The sequence below is a fragment of the Alosa sapidissima genome, chromosome 11, assembly GCF_018492685.1.
Source record: "Alosa sapidissima isolate fAloSap1 chromosome 11, fAloSap1.pri, whole genome shotgun sequence".
Classification (NCBI taxonomy): Eukaryota; Metazoa; Chordata; class Actinopteri; order Clupeiformes; family Clupeidae; genus Alosa; species Alosa sapidissima.
The window spans coordinates 17,238,059-17,252,638 of record NC_055967.1 but is presented as its reverse complement, the minus strand read 5'-3'; the positions used below and the strand labels follow the sequence as shown (position 1 = coordinate 17,252,638).

Here is a 14,580-nt window from a genome sequence, read left to right as displayed (position 1 = left end):
TGTGTGGGGGGTGGTGGAATGGGGGGCTATTAAGCGCCCCCTTGAGTGGACACAAGGAAGGGAGCTCCCCCAAACCAACAGGTAAACACACAGTCCTCACACACACACACACTCACACACACACACACAGGGAGGGGGGCGGTCCTCAGTCTTCAATAGAGCGAGGGGGCGGCGGGGGATGGGTACGGTCCTGTGGAATCAGATAAGGTGTCCGTGTCTCACAGAAGTTCAAATTAAATCTTTTGACACTGGCTTATTTTAATAATTATATCTCAACAGCCCCCACCTCCCCTCTCTCTCTCTCTTCCTTTCTTTCATTCACTCCTCTGTTTTCTTCTGCCTCTCTCTCAATCTATCTCTCGGCTTCTCTTGAAAACTCTTTCAACTTCCTCAAAGCTGATTGCTATTAGCTTTCCGAGCGGAGCGGCGCTCCTTTGCTCTCCCACTCAGTGGAGTCGAGAGGGAGCGGTCTTCAGGCTGGCTGGCTGCTACTGGAGCTTCATTAGCTGCTGGCCAAATGAAGTGGAGTTGGACACGGGACAGATGAGGACACTCGCCAGCGCATCAACCGAGACAAGAGAGAGAGAGAGAGAGAGAGAGAGAGAGAAAGAGGGAGAGAGAGAGAGAGAGAGAGAGGCTGAACGCTGAACTACAGAGGAGAGGTAACTAGGCTGCCCCCACCACCTCACAGACACCACTTCTCACACACACACACATATATATATACACACACACAGACACACCTACACACACACACACACACCTCCTCTGAGGAATTCCTTCTTTTCAGTAATTATTATCTGGACAAATTAACACTGGCTCTGCTTTCTCTCTCTCTCCCTCCATCCTTAACCTCTCTCTCACTCTTTCTCTTCATGAGTTTCTCTCTCTCTCTCTCACTCTTTCTCTTCATGAGTTTCTCTCTCTCCTTCTTTAACATATTAAACATTTATTCATGAGACTGCTCTCAAAAGCCTTGAAAGTGAATTCTATATCGGCCCACAGCCCTTCCTTAATTCATGAAAAGCCTGGTTAATTATGATGAGGAGTTGTATCTATATTTCATTTGCCGGTCTAACTCTCAGCTGGATGCTGCTGCTGCTGGAGCTAATGCGTAGGGGAGGGAAGCAGCCCACTGCAGGTTCATTAGTGCGCTGTGAACACATGCGTTATTGACCTGAAAATCCACCTCAACACCTGACTCACACATACACAGGCACGTATGCACACACACACCCACACACAGACACTAGTCCACAGCACAGCCACACCTGGGATCGATACAAGCTCTAAAATACTCCATTGGGAGAGTTTCTAAACAGGGTAATATTCTCGGAGGAGTTATCCTCACCTAGTGAGTATTTCACCAGATCTTTTACAAGTTTTTCAACACTGCTGGCTGAAAACGTTACTAAAATAGCCTCTGTGAGAAAGCACTTCGATTAACTTTGCCAATGTTTCATTATTTATGCCCAGTATCAGAGACAAAAGCTGGAGTTTGTTGGTCGCTTTAATCTTTAATCAGTCAACACGGGCCATCTAATGGAAAATCAGTATAATTAGATTCAATGAAACAGATGCTTCAATAAAGCAACGGGCACTCCAATCCCTGACAAGCTCCATTTAATCTCCACGTCCACTCCTCAGCCTTCTCTCTCTCTCTCTCTCTGTCTTTCTCTCTCTCTCTCATCTTTCTCTTTCTTGGGCCATCGGAAAAGGAAATGCCGATATTGACCTGACACATCCACTGTTTGTCTCGGGCAGAAAGCGTCCCCTCAGCAATATTTAGATTCTCACCCAAGGTTATTTGTCAGGGTGTCAGTGACCATGCCAATTATCCGCCGCAGCGCCAGCAGGGCAGACCCGACCTGGCACGCATCTGATGGCCACGCGGTCCACTGCTGTGCCAACCTAGGCTTCAGGGCCTCTCTCTCTCTCTCTCTCTCACACACACACACACATACACACACTCCCCCTCTCTCTCTCTCTCAAATCAAATCAAATGGTGCTTTATTGGCATGAATGAGTAAAGTCACTGTTGCCAAAGCTACAAGTATAACATGTTAATAATCAATTGGTATAGAGATAAAATGAAATAATGAAAGGAAAGAAAAAATATATAATAATAATAATAATAATAATAATAATAATAATAATAATAAAGGGATCAATGGTAAATGGTATTAAAAGGACAGTAATAGCTTCAGCAATAGTGCTATACTGTAGAAAAACTCTGTTATATGCATTTTGAATTCAGCCAAAAAAAATGTCCCTTATGCATATCTGATGCAATTAAGAAGGAAATGTTCCTCGTTTTCTACATCATTTATGCAGAAGCTACAGTTCCTCATATGTCTAGGCACCCATGTTTGTCTATGTCTGCCAGTTTCAATGTGTAGGCTATGGTCACTGATTCTGTATTTTGTCAGTGTTGTTCTTTTCTTTCTATCTTTGATGTCATTTAAGTATGGGGCTATACAGTAATTTCTGTTCAGGGTTCTCTCTCTCAAAAAATTAAAATTCAAAGTTGCTTTATTAGCATGACTGTATGGGAACAGTGTTGCCAAAGCTGTTGTTACATACAACATAACATACAAGAACATAAGACCATAGGACAAAAAACAGAAAATACATAAGAAGAGGTGGCTACATCAGTGTGGGGGGAACATAAAACATCTAACAGAGGTAAAGAACAAGAGTAATACTGTAATAGTGTGATGTGAAGTGTGTCTGTGTGTGTGTGTGTGTGTGCATACTTGTGTGTGTGTGCGCGCGCGCGTGTGTGTGTGTGTGTGTGTGTGTGTGTGTGTGTGTGTGTGTGTGTGTGTATGTATATCACAGACAGAAATATGTTTTAGTCCCTCAGATCCTCACATTTCAAGATAAATTGTGCTGCTAAGGCAGCAGAGGGCTCTTCCAAGAAGTATGGCCATTTTTTCATCATTGTCAAAATCTTGAAAGTGTGGGATAACTATTTGGAATTTGGGGAAGAATGTCTGTCTTACATTTTTGTATTTTTCACAGTGAAGAAAGAAGTGCTCCTCTGTCTCAACCATCTCTGCCTGACAGTGACCACATATTCTTTGTTCTTTTGGCAGCCAGGTTTTCCTGTGCCTGCCTGTTTCTATTGCTAGATTGTGGTCACTGAGCCTGTATTTGGTCAGGACTTGCCTCTGTTTCGTATCTCTGACAGAGATGAGATACTCTGCCAATTCATATTCTCTTTTTAGGATCAGATAGGAATTCATTCTACTTTGATTGGCAATTTGGTTTGTCCAATGATCTAAATATTCTTCTTTTGATTCATGATTTTGTTGACTCTGATGTTTGGGAAACAGAACTGGACTGAGCTTGATGTGTATTAGTTGTTGCTATTGAGTTAGTTAGCTTCAGTACCAGCTGGCTTAGGGGACTCTTTTCAGGTTTCAGCTTCTGGGTTTTTAGTGCCTCAAAGTGGAGAGAGTTCTTGGGACTGCTGTTCAGGTGCATCCAAAATGTCAAGATTCTTTTCTGAATAGGTAAAGCCAATGGAAAACGGCCTAATTCTGCCCTGCATGCATTATTGGGTGTTTTTGATTGGACTTTTTGTATAGATCGACAGAATTCTGCATGTAGGGCTTCAGTTGGATGCTTGTCCCATTTCATGTAGTCGTGCATACTGAGTGGACCCCAAACCTCACGTCCATACAGCGCAATTGGCTGGATTATGCTGTCAAATATTTTGCACCAGATTGTAATTGGGATGTTTATTTTGTGAAATTTTCTTTTAATTGCATAAAGTGCCCTGCGGGCTTTTGCTTTTAGTGCATTCACTGCCATGCTGAAACTTCCTGATGCTGTAATGATTAGACCAAGGTGGGTATATTGCATTGTGTGTTCTAGGGCGGTGCTGCCTAGAGTGAACATGTATCTATGTTCCTGACACCTGGGTTTCTTTGAAAAATCATAATTTTGGTCTTTGTTGGGTTTACTGCCAGGGCCCAGGACTGACAGTACTGCTCTAGCAGATCAAGGTGCTGCTGTAATCTCTGTTCTGAGGGTGACAGGAGAACCAAGTCATTGGCAAAGAGCAGGAATTTGACCTCTGTTTCTTGGAGTCTGAGTCCAGGGGCTGTAGACTGTTCCAACTGCACCGCTAATTTGTTTATGTAAATATTGAACAAAGTTGGACTCAGACCACAGCCCTGTCTCACACCTCTACTTTGTGTAAAAAATTCTGTTTTTCTCCAATTTTAATACTGCATTTAGAATTTGAGTACATTGATTTAATTACATCGTATGTTTTACCCCCTACACCGCTTTGCAAAAGTTTGTAGTATAATCCATCATGCCAAATTGAGTCAAATGCTTTTTTGAAGTCTACAAAGCAAGCAAATATTTTTCCATTTTTTTGGTCTTTTACATGTTTATTGATTAGGGTGTGTAGGGTGTAAATGTTATCTGTTGTCCGATGATTTTTCAAGAATCCAATTTGGCTTTTACTGAGGGTATTGTGTTCATTAAGGAAGGTTTGGATCCTGTCATTTAAAATGCAACTAAATACCTCCCCCAGACTACTGTTCACACAAATACCTCTGTAACTATTATGACCGCCGCGCAGCTAAGCAGTTTAGTTTAGTTTAGTCAGATTTTTTTGACTAGTTTAGTCAGATTTTTTTCTTTTTCGCATGTCCAAATTTCCGTCAAGGATTCCCGGGACACTGTAAGACCGGGGTACACGAAACTTGGTGGGCATGTAACCCCACATGGATAGCATGGAACCTCCTTTTTTCATTTTGATCTGTAGCCCCCCCCCCCACTGGACTGGACCCCCCGAAAGGAGGGTAGGGCAGACACAGTTTTCTGTGAATATCTCGAGAACCGTAGGGTTTAGAAGGACCATTTTTTTTGTATGTTGATCTCAAAGGGCCATGTCAACCCATTCCATATGCACACATGTGCATAAACAGATAAACACGCACACACATACATTCACAGTAATCCTACGTATGACACATACTCACACAGTAGACATATATACGCAAGCATGCACATGCACACACACAGGCACATAAACAGGCAAACACACAAGCAGATGCACATGCACGCACACACACCCACCCACACACCCACATAAACATAAACATGTACACGCACACATGCACACAATTCAAGAATTTCTCAGAATTATGAACAGGCAATATGGGGGTGGGGTTGCATAAAATGTATATTACATGTGAAATCTATGAACTAATCATGTTTTGGTACTTGTTGTCTAGCAGATACCAGTGAGAATTGAGTGTGCATAATGCAATTCAGTGAGACAGTTAGAATCATATATGCCTTTCAGCGTGACTTGTTTTTGTGGAAAACATGTGCTGGACTGGGCGGTGGTCATATTTTGTACCGCTCTGCGGTACATCTAGTTAGGATCTAATTTGTCTCCATTTTTGTAGATTGGGGTAATAATCCCTTGGTTCCAGGTGTCAGGAAAATAGCCAGAGCTAAGGATAAGGTTGAACAGTTTGAGCACAGCTTTTTGTAATGTGGGAGTGGTGTATTTTAGCATCTCAGCTCTGATGCTGTCAGGACCACATGCCTTTTGGGTTTTAATGATTTCAGCTTTTGCGCCAATTCTTCTGCTGAGATGGGGTAATCAAGAGGGTTTTGATTGTTCTTGATAACTGACTCCAAATTTTTTAGTTTTTCACTGTACAGGGTTTTGAAGTGTTTGGCAAGGCTGACTCGGCTGGTTTGGCTGTGCTCAAATTATTACACATCTCCAAGAACTGATTGTTATTGATGGACTCTTCAATTTGGTGTAAAATTCGGTTGGTGTGATTTACTTTTTTCTTATTGATTGTGCGTTTGAAGATGTTTAATGTTTCAGAATATTCAGTTCTAAGGGCTGTGTTTTCAGGCTGATGATGTTTCCGGTTTGACAGTTGTCTCAAACGTTTTCTGATGCTCTGAAGTCAAACCAGACATGATTTTGTTTTTTTTGTTTTGTTTTTAGTTTTCCTTATTAGTTCAGCCTTTTGTGCTGACTTTTGGTATATCATATTCAGCTCATTCACAGCCATATTTATACCCTTTGTATTATTAGTGAACTGTTTGTTAGTGAAATTAGTAATCTCTTCAACCAATTCAGGTGAGTTTATTGCCTGTATACATTTTTCAGAGCTATTAGGAGTCCATCTGTAGGTTAAATTCAGTTTAAACAGCTTACTGGGCTCCGTGTTTGTGTTTGTGGATTTTCCATCCATTTTAAGAAACACATTCATTTGATTGTGATCAGAGAGAGGAGTTTGCTGCCTTTGCTGCTCCCCTTTTGTCCTGCCAGTATATATAGTATAGTATATATAGTATAAGTATATACAGGCCTAAGGCTTGACAGAGGTGCACTAACTCTCTACCACTTTTATTTACAACATAATCAAGGTTATTTCTCTAGCGGAGGTTTGGTGTGGTGTATAGGGTATTTCTACCAAATACATGGCTATTGCCCTGTGGGTCAGTCTGATCAAGCTCATATCCTGTTCTTGCGTTAAAATCTCCACACAACAGCACATTTCCCTGGGCCTGGAAATTGCTTGCCTCTGTTTGTATTGTGTGGATGAGCTCTCCATCAAAATAAGGTGAGTCTGCTGGTGGGATATATACTGCACAAAGATATATGCTTTGTTTTGATATGCCAATCTCATTATCAATTTTTACCCAGCAGTGGGTTTTTCCTGTTGTGATAACAGAAATGTGTTTAGCAAGAGTCTCCCTAAACCACACCAAAAGTCCTCCTGAGGCGTGGGTACGTCTCACTGTTTTTGTATTGTGGAAGGGTATCAATATTTCCCCAAAACATGAGGGACAACCAGTGGATGTGTCTCTACCACACCATGTTTCAGTCAGGATGAGAATATCAACATTTGTAATACACTCTAAGAATTCAGGGTCCCCACTTTTCAGTCCAAAGGCTGAAGAGTAGAGGCCCTGGATATTCCAGCAGCTAACAACAAATGAGCACATTTTAAATCATCTGGTTGGACCATTGTGAAACAGATATGCAAATAACAACAGCAATCATAAAGCTTATATTGGTAAATTACATAGAAATGATTTATGGTGGACAATTCTTTTTTTTTTTGGTTACTGGGCACAAGCCAGTAACCTACTGCAGAGAGTGTGCAGCATTTCTTTTATCTCTCCAAGTTCGTTCCTATCTGGGAACATTGGTTGGATGTTAGGAGACTGTGTGGCTACTGCCGCAGCGTAGCTTTTAGATACTAAAATATCTAATGTCGCCTCTAGCTTGGCGATGCAGCTTGATTCACTTTCTTTCTGCTCTGTGGATTGAACATGGTGGCGGAATGTGATGGCTCTGTGGGGGAATGACATGTGTAAGAGCTGCGGGAGATGATGGCCCGGGTACTGTTTCGCCTTCTTGGGAATGGGGAGGTGGGGGGTGGGGCCTGGAAGGTGGCACAAAGCTGGTTGAGGAGGGATTACGGCCTAGGGCAGCATCTTTAAGGGTCTTTGCAAAAGACCTCACACCTTGTTGATGGAGATGGATTCCGTCATACATGTCACGGAGGCTGATGGTGGAGTTATGTGCCAGTTGTACATTGGGCAGTGAGGCACATCTCCTGCTGATTTCAGTGTTGATACTGTTGATGACATGTGGGGTGGTGTCATGGCGTGGCAGCAACGTTGAAATCACAATGCGTGACGTGGGGAACTCCCTCCCTGCTCTTTCTTCCACTTTCAGGAGAGCTTCAGCTGTACCAGCTCTAAGAGTATGGAGGTCATTTGTCCCAAGGACGTCCTTCCTCAGGAGCTGCTGGGCATGTTCTGTGGTGCTGCAGGGCCTAACTGTCACCTTGTGCTTCGGGAAAAGCCTTTGTGGATCCAGGAATCGCCTGTTGGAGTCCATCAGGATTGCGATGTGCTGGCTCTTTTTTTCCTGTTCATCTGGGCCCGAGTCTGAGGCTGAGAGATGTTTAAAAGCTGTTCTTGTACTTGTTGTAGCTGTTTTGTAATGGCTCTCTCCCTGCTTGTACTGTCCTCTTTCATTTTAGCTATCTGTGCACGGAGGCTGTAGTTTTCCCCTTGCACCTGTTTGAGGGTCTCCCTGAGCTCAGTGATGGTTTTCATGTTCTCAATCTTCAGATGCTGGATTTCCTCTCTTAGTTGTTAGATAGAGCTACAGTCTCTTATCTTTGTCCGCATCAGTTCTTTAAACTCGGTGTAATCCATTTCTAGCACAGCTAGGCTTTCTGCTATTTGCCTGTTATTTGGTAGTGATAGAGAAGCAGTAATATGTAGAGGGGGCTGTGGCTCATTTTCCTCTTCAGAGTCCAAAAGTTCAGCAGCATCACTTTTGTTTACTTTATCCACTTCATTTTTTAGGGATGGGAAAGCTTTCTCAAAGGATAGCAGATGTTCTTCACTCCCTTGTATGAGTACTGTGCCCTTAGTGTAGTAGGTGATGGTAAGTATAGGGTCATCAGTGTTCAGGTTTCCATCTTTGCATATGGTCAGCCTTCCACCTCTTCCAATGCCCTCTTTTGATACATATTTAAAATGGGATTCCAAAGCAGATTTCCAAGAGGGTATTGTTGTGGTATGGAAGATAAGTTATTGATGGTCTTTCTGTTATTGATTCTGACAAAGTCTGCATAGAGTTTGTGTGGATTATCTTGTAAAGTTTTTTCCTTATACTTTTTCTTAGCTTTATCAGAAGTGCAGCGGGCTGGGAATTCTACTCGAGAGCCGAAGTCACGCCCTTCTACTTCCGGTCCATGGGACCTATCTTTCAAAAAAATATGAACGGGAGTTAATGGAGAGATAGCAATTATTTTTTGGTCCCGTTTGAATTCTGCCACGAATTTCACATATGATGTGTGTGAATTTAAAAGATATTTTTTCACGTCAAGAAAGTACTGTTGTTCGATAGACTTAAAAAGTTATGTTGGTTTTGTGCGAATCCGCTCAATGGACTACATCTCTCGTCTCGAACGATGTACGTCACCAACGTAATGAAGCGATAAAAATTAGCTGTTATGCTAGTTAACGGTTACATCTTGCTGCCTGCTATGTCACTTAACAGTATCTTATGTACAGTCTATGGACGAATACAACTTACCTGATGTATTTAATCCTCTGACTCGTGGTATTTTCAGCAAGGAAAGCCCAATTAAGACCTGTTGCTGGTATGCTTGTACAAAACACAGTTACGAAACAAACTGCAAATGTCTTTACATGAAAAATTGTCTTTAAAATTGACAAACACCATATGGGTAATTCAAGGCACAACTCGATCGGGACCAGAAAATAATTTATCTTTCCCCATTGACTACCATTCATATTTTTTTTAAAGATAGGTCCCATGGTGGCGTGACTGAACGGAAGGGGCGTGACTTCGGCTCTCTATAGAGTGTACTGTTTACCATCTCCATGGCAACAGTAACGGTTCAGTGACGGCAGAGCCCGTCTACGGAGAGCCTCCCCACTCTCTATTAATCCCATACAAACCGAATTTGGCTGCAGTTCACCAGAGTTCACCTAGATGGCGAAAATACATGGGGTCCAAAATACATGGGGTCCTATAGAGCTACATGGCTACATTTATTGTTTTCACCTATTTAACAACTGAAACCCTCAGATTTTATTTTATTTTTCGCAAAATGGATATGGATTGTCAATCAAAAGTGAAATAATCCAGGAGTCATGTCCTTTCGTTTTCTTACAGGTTGGGTCGTCGCCATAACACGCTAGCATTGATGCTATGCTATGCTATGATCATGCTAATGAATGACGTCATTGACATGTTTGAAAGGCTTTTTAGAACAATTAAGTGACTTTAAAAAAATATAATACTCAACCAAGTGTATTGTATTTGCCTCCCCTTTCAAATACAATATTCAAATTACTTGAAAAAAAATTATATCCCGAGAAAAGTGGATTTTGAGGGGTACAGCTTCATAGACCTCCATTCATTCTGGACTTGCCCGCGAGCGCCCCTAAATGCAGTAGCCTACCACACCGGAAGCGTTCCGAGAGTGAAGGTTCTCCCCTTATTAGACATTCTCTGGTGACGGGAACTCAAGTTTAGCTAATAGTTAGCGCTTTTTTAGCGATTAGCAATGTAGCTAGCGGTTAGCGATTAGCTAACTATTATTTAAATAGGCAGACTACAGATTTATAATTATTGAATGTCCAAAAACTTTCGACGGTTCGTTTCTTTCATCCACTCCTTACTTCCTGGTTTGCTTTTAGTGCTTGTTGTTGGATGATTTGAGGTAGGTAGTCTGTAGTTAGGTTAGCTTCAGGTTGGATACAGCTAGCATTCTAACGATGATAATTTCCAGTGGCACTTCACCAAACGGTTAGCGGTTTGTGATCAGTGATGTCTTGAGGTTTGTCCACAAGAAAAGAAATACTTCTCAAAACAGGAACAATTATATGGGTGCTATTGTTTTGGGATGTTTCCCTCATGCAACCATCATACATTGGTAGGAAAAGGAGAAAAAAAATGCATGTTTTTTTAATGAAGTTTAATTTGAATGCCTGAATGTAAGGATTCAGGAAACACAATACCAGCTTTTTTGGCGAGCAGATAGGCGTAAATCACTGATCTGTTGATCTTTAACAGATAGAAAGAAGGCTACAATAGCTTTTGGCCACGTTATATTCAAATTTGACTATACAATACTCAGTGCTATACAAAGTATAAGTATATAAGTATATATACTCTTTTGATCCCGTTAGGGAAATTTGGTCTCTGCATTTATCCCAATCCGTGAATTAGTGAAACACACACAGCACACAGTGTACACACAGTGAGGTGAAGCACACACTAATCCCGGCGCAGTGAGCTGCCTGCATCAACAGCGGCGCTCGGGGAGCAGTGAGGGGTTAGGTGCCTTGCTCAAGGGCACTTCAGCCGTGCCTACTGGTCGGGGTTCGAACCGGCAACCCTCCGGTTACAGGTCCGAAGTGCTAACCAGTAGGCCACGGCTGCCCTAACAGTGTATTATACAGTCTCTGCTCTGTTTCTATGGAAGTTCCAAAAATCAACATTGTTCTATTAAGTGTCATTAAACAATTAAATAGCATTCAACAGGTTTAAGTGGAGCTTTGATACCAACGTTATCGATTAGTTTCAGCTTCTCTCGTGCAGACGCCTGCATTGAATGAACGCTCATACCACCACTTTATTATATGGCTCCATGTTTAATGACATCGATAGCAGAAACGTTTGTTTTCTTTTTTTTGTCGGTCCGCGGTATCCTGATCAACTGCGCAGCAAATTATCAGCCAAAGCACCGGGCCTAAATTCACTCCACGACTCCGCGGACCAGCAGTCTCCACGTTGCGGACCCACATCAAAATAAAACTATTTCCTGATTGGTTGAGAAAACCTATTTTCTGATTGGCCCATAGGTTAGTAACTGAACAACAGCTCTCTGAGCTGAATGAGCGCACAGACAGCAACGTTGTGACACGTTTGTAAAATATAGCCCTTAGAAATTTCTGTGCGGGCAAGTTAATAATTTTTCTTTTTTCTTTTCTTTTCTTTTTCTCTCTCTCTCTCTCACACACACACACACAATCGCTCTCTTCCTTATCCTCTCTTCTTCCACATCAACCCCTTTCTGTTTCTTAATCATTTTTGATCCCTCTCTTCTTACCTCTCCCTCCCCTCCTCTTCTCTCACTCTCTCTCCCTCCCCCTCCTCTCTTCTCACCTCCCCCCTCTCTCTCTTTGACATGTCTGTCAGAGCCTGACTCTCTTCCTTCCCCTCTAGTCTTCTACATCTTCTTGTTCATGTCACACATTTTATATTTTAATAATAATTCCTGCCACAGCATTAGCTCCTTTAAGCAACGTTCCCTTTGTACTGCAGGGCTTAATTCAATACACTCCAATGATAACTCCATTTGTTACAATACTGGGCTGCTGACACATATTGGCAAGATTTCCACTGTGGTCCACGGCAACAGCGGTACCCACTGACCCTACGGTACTGTAAGTACCCTTGTGGAATGTACAGCTGTGCTACCCTCACATCTGCATAGAACATATAGAGCCTGCACCTTACCTGCAGTGCATATCTCACCTAAGCCAATGAGCATGGATGAAAACACCTAGAGAAGAGTGAGAAGAGAGGAGGAGAAGGGTGAGGAAGAGGAGGAGCAGGAGGAGGAATAACTACTTGCCTTGGTTGCACAGAGAGCCGAAGAAGCCGGACAGACATTCACAGTGCCCCGTGACGTGGTGGCACGGTCCGGTGCTGTGCACACACTGTGGGCATGACTGGCTACAGCGGTGACCATAGAACCCAGGGGAGCAGACTGGCACGCAGGGCACAAGAATGGTCACGGGAACGGCCGTGGGCAAAGAGAGGAGAGAGACAGACAGAGAATAGAGAGAAAGAGTAGAGAGGAATGGAGAGGAAGAGTAGAGAAGAAGAGTAGAGTAGAAGAGTAGAGAGGAAGAGTAGAGTAGAAGAGTAGAGTAGAGGAAGAGTAGAGTAGAGGAAGAGTAGAGAGGAATGGAGAGGAAGAGTAGAGAAGAAGAGTAGAGATGAATGGAGAAGAAGAGTAGAGAAGTAGAGTAGAAGAGTAGAGTAGAGGAAGAGTAGAGAGGAATGGAGAGGAAGAGTAGAGAAGAAGAGTAGAGTAGAAGAGTAGAGTAGAGGAAGAGTAGAGTAGAAGAGTAGAGTAGAGAAGAAGAGTAGAGTAGAGAAGAAGAAGGAAGAGTAGAGTAGAAGAGTAGAGTAGAGAAGAAGAGTAGAGTAGAGAAGAAGAGTAGAGGAAGAGTAGAGAAGAAGAGTAGAGTAGAGAAGAAGAGTTGAGGAAGAGTAGAGTAGAGGAAGAGTAGAGAAGAAGAGAAGAGTAGAGAAGAAGAGTAGAGGAAGAGTAGAGTAGAGGAAGAGTAGATGATGAAGATGGGCAGAGAGAGGGGAGAGAGACAGACCAGGTGAGGAGGACATGAAACGCAGGAGATGAGTGAGGTGGCAGAGACATGAGCCATCGGAGAGAAGAGGAAGAGAGGATGAGGAAGATGGACACAAGAATGGGCATGGCCATGGAGAGAGCAAAAGAGCAGAAGAGCATGGCAGGAGAGAGAGGGATGAGATTAGCACACAGAGCAGAGAGGAAGAGTAGAGAAGAGTAGAGAAGAAGAGTAGAGAAGAGTAGAAGAGTAGAGAAGAGTAGAGAAGAAGAGTAGAGAAGAAGAGTAGAGAAGAGTAGAGAAGAAGAATAGAGTAGAAGAATAGAGTAGAAGAGTAGAGAAGAGTAGAGAAGAAGAGCACAGTGGAATAGTAGATGATGAGGATGAGGATGAGAAACATGATCGCAGGACAGAATCATGAGGGTGTGAGAAAGAGAACGAGGGAAGTGAATTAGTAAAGGTACTCACAACATTAACATTTAGAACACAAGCTAAAATAAAGAGAAGATAATGATATGGTAGCTGTCTAAACACACTCTAATCACATTTTAATTATACTTCTAAAATATATATTATGACTATGATATATATTATGATTCTAATTATATTCTAATTATACTTATAACATTGCATTCATTTCTGTAACTTGCTCCTTTCATATAGATGGCTCGCTCTCAAGGTCTTCACCACCAAACTAAAGCTAAAGCTGTTGTTGTCGTGTTGTTGTTGTTGTTGTGGGTGGTGTTGAGCGAGGTGTGTGCTTGTATCTCTCATCCGTCAGCGGCTGTCAGTGACTGGGGCAGCGGTTCGTTTTTCTTCATTAAAGAAGTGGCTGCTCAGGTGCTTTAATTGCTGTTAGTGTGAAGTGGGAGGGAGGCCGTGTGGAGTGTGGTGTGTGTGTGTGTGTGTGTGGAGTATGTGGTGTGTGTGTTTGTGTGTGTGTGTATGTGTGGAGTGTGTGTGTGGAGTGTGAAGTGTGTGTGTGGAGTGTGGTGCTCTGTGGGTGGAGAGCAGTCGTCATTAAGATGATTGTGGAGAAGAGACTGTAAGGGAGGTTAAGCATGTGAGCTCCCTGTGCCTCTATTATCTGTTTTCTGTCAAACAAACACACACACACACAAACACACACACACACACACACACACACACACACACACACGCAGTCTAACAGGCACTCACACATGCACACCAAAGCATATCCTTCAATTGTTTTTTTTTTCCTGGCTTCCTTATCAAGCTTTGGATCTGTGAAAAAGCTCCATTCCTACCAAAAATCAGTGAGCTTGTTGAGAAAAGAGTATGTGTGTGCCTGTGTGTGTGTTTGTGTGTGTGTGTCTGTCTGTCTGTCTATGTGTGTGTGCGAGAATGTGAGTGGGGGGCCTGCTGATGAGCCTTCCCAGGGAGTCCGGCCAGAGGGGGCTCTCAGTGATTAAGATAGAAGAGTGTGTGTGTGTGTGTGTGTGGAGGGGGCCCACAGTGATTAAGAGACAGGCGTGTGATTAAGGGTTCACTCTCCAACGTTTATGACCAACGGCTAAGTGCTTCTCCTTCACCGCGGCCTCCTTACAGCATTAGACAGACAGAAAAGAGAAAAGAGGAGGAGGAAGAGACACAACCCTCCTCCTCCTCCTCCTCCTCCTCCTCTTC

The 14,580-nt window shown here is 42.8% G+C and overlaps 1 protein-coding gene across 1 annotated transcript in view; it reads right to left on the bottom strand.

Annotated features, from left to right (window-relative positions):
• The window catches only part of megf11 (multiple EGF-like-domains 11), a 188,667-nt gene that overhangs the window by 16,479 nt on the left and 157,608 nt on the right, over nucleotides 1-14,580 (bottom strand). The window contains exon 17 of the mRNA XM_042110215.1: nucleotides 12,195-12,329. Coding sequence (XP_041966149.1) covers nucleotides 12,195-12,329 — 135 coding nt within the window. The remainder of the gene's footprint in view (nucleotides 1-12,194; nucleotides 12,330-14,580) is intronic.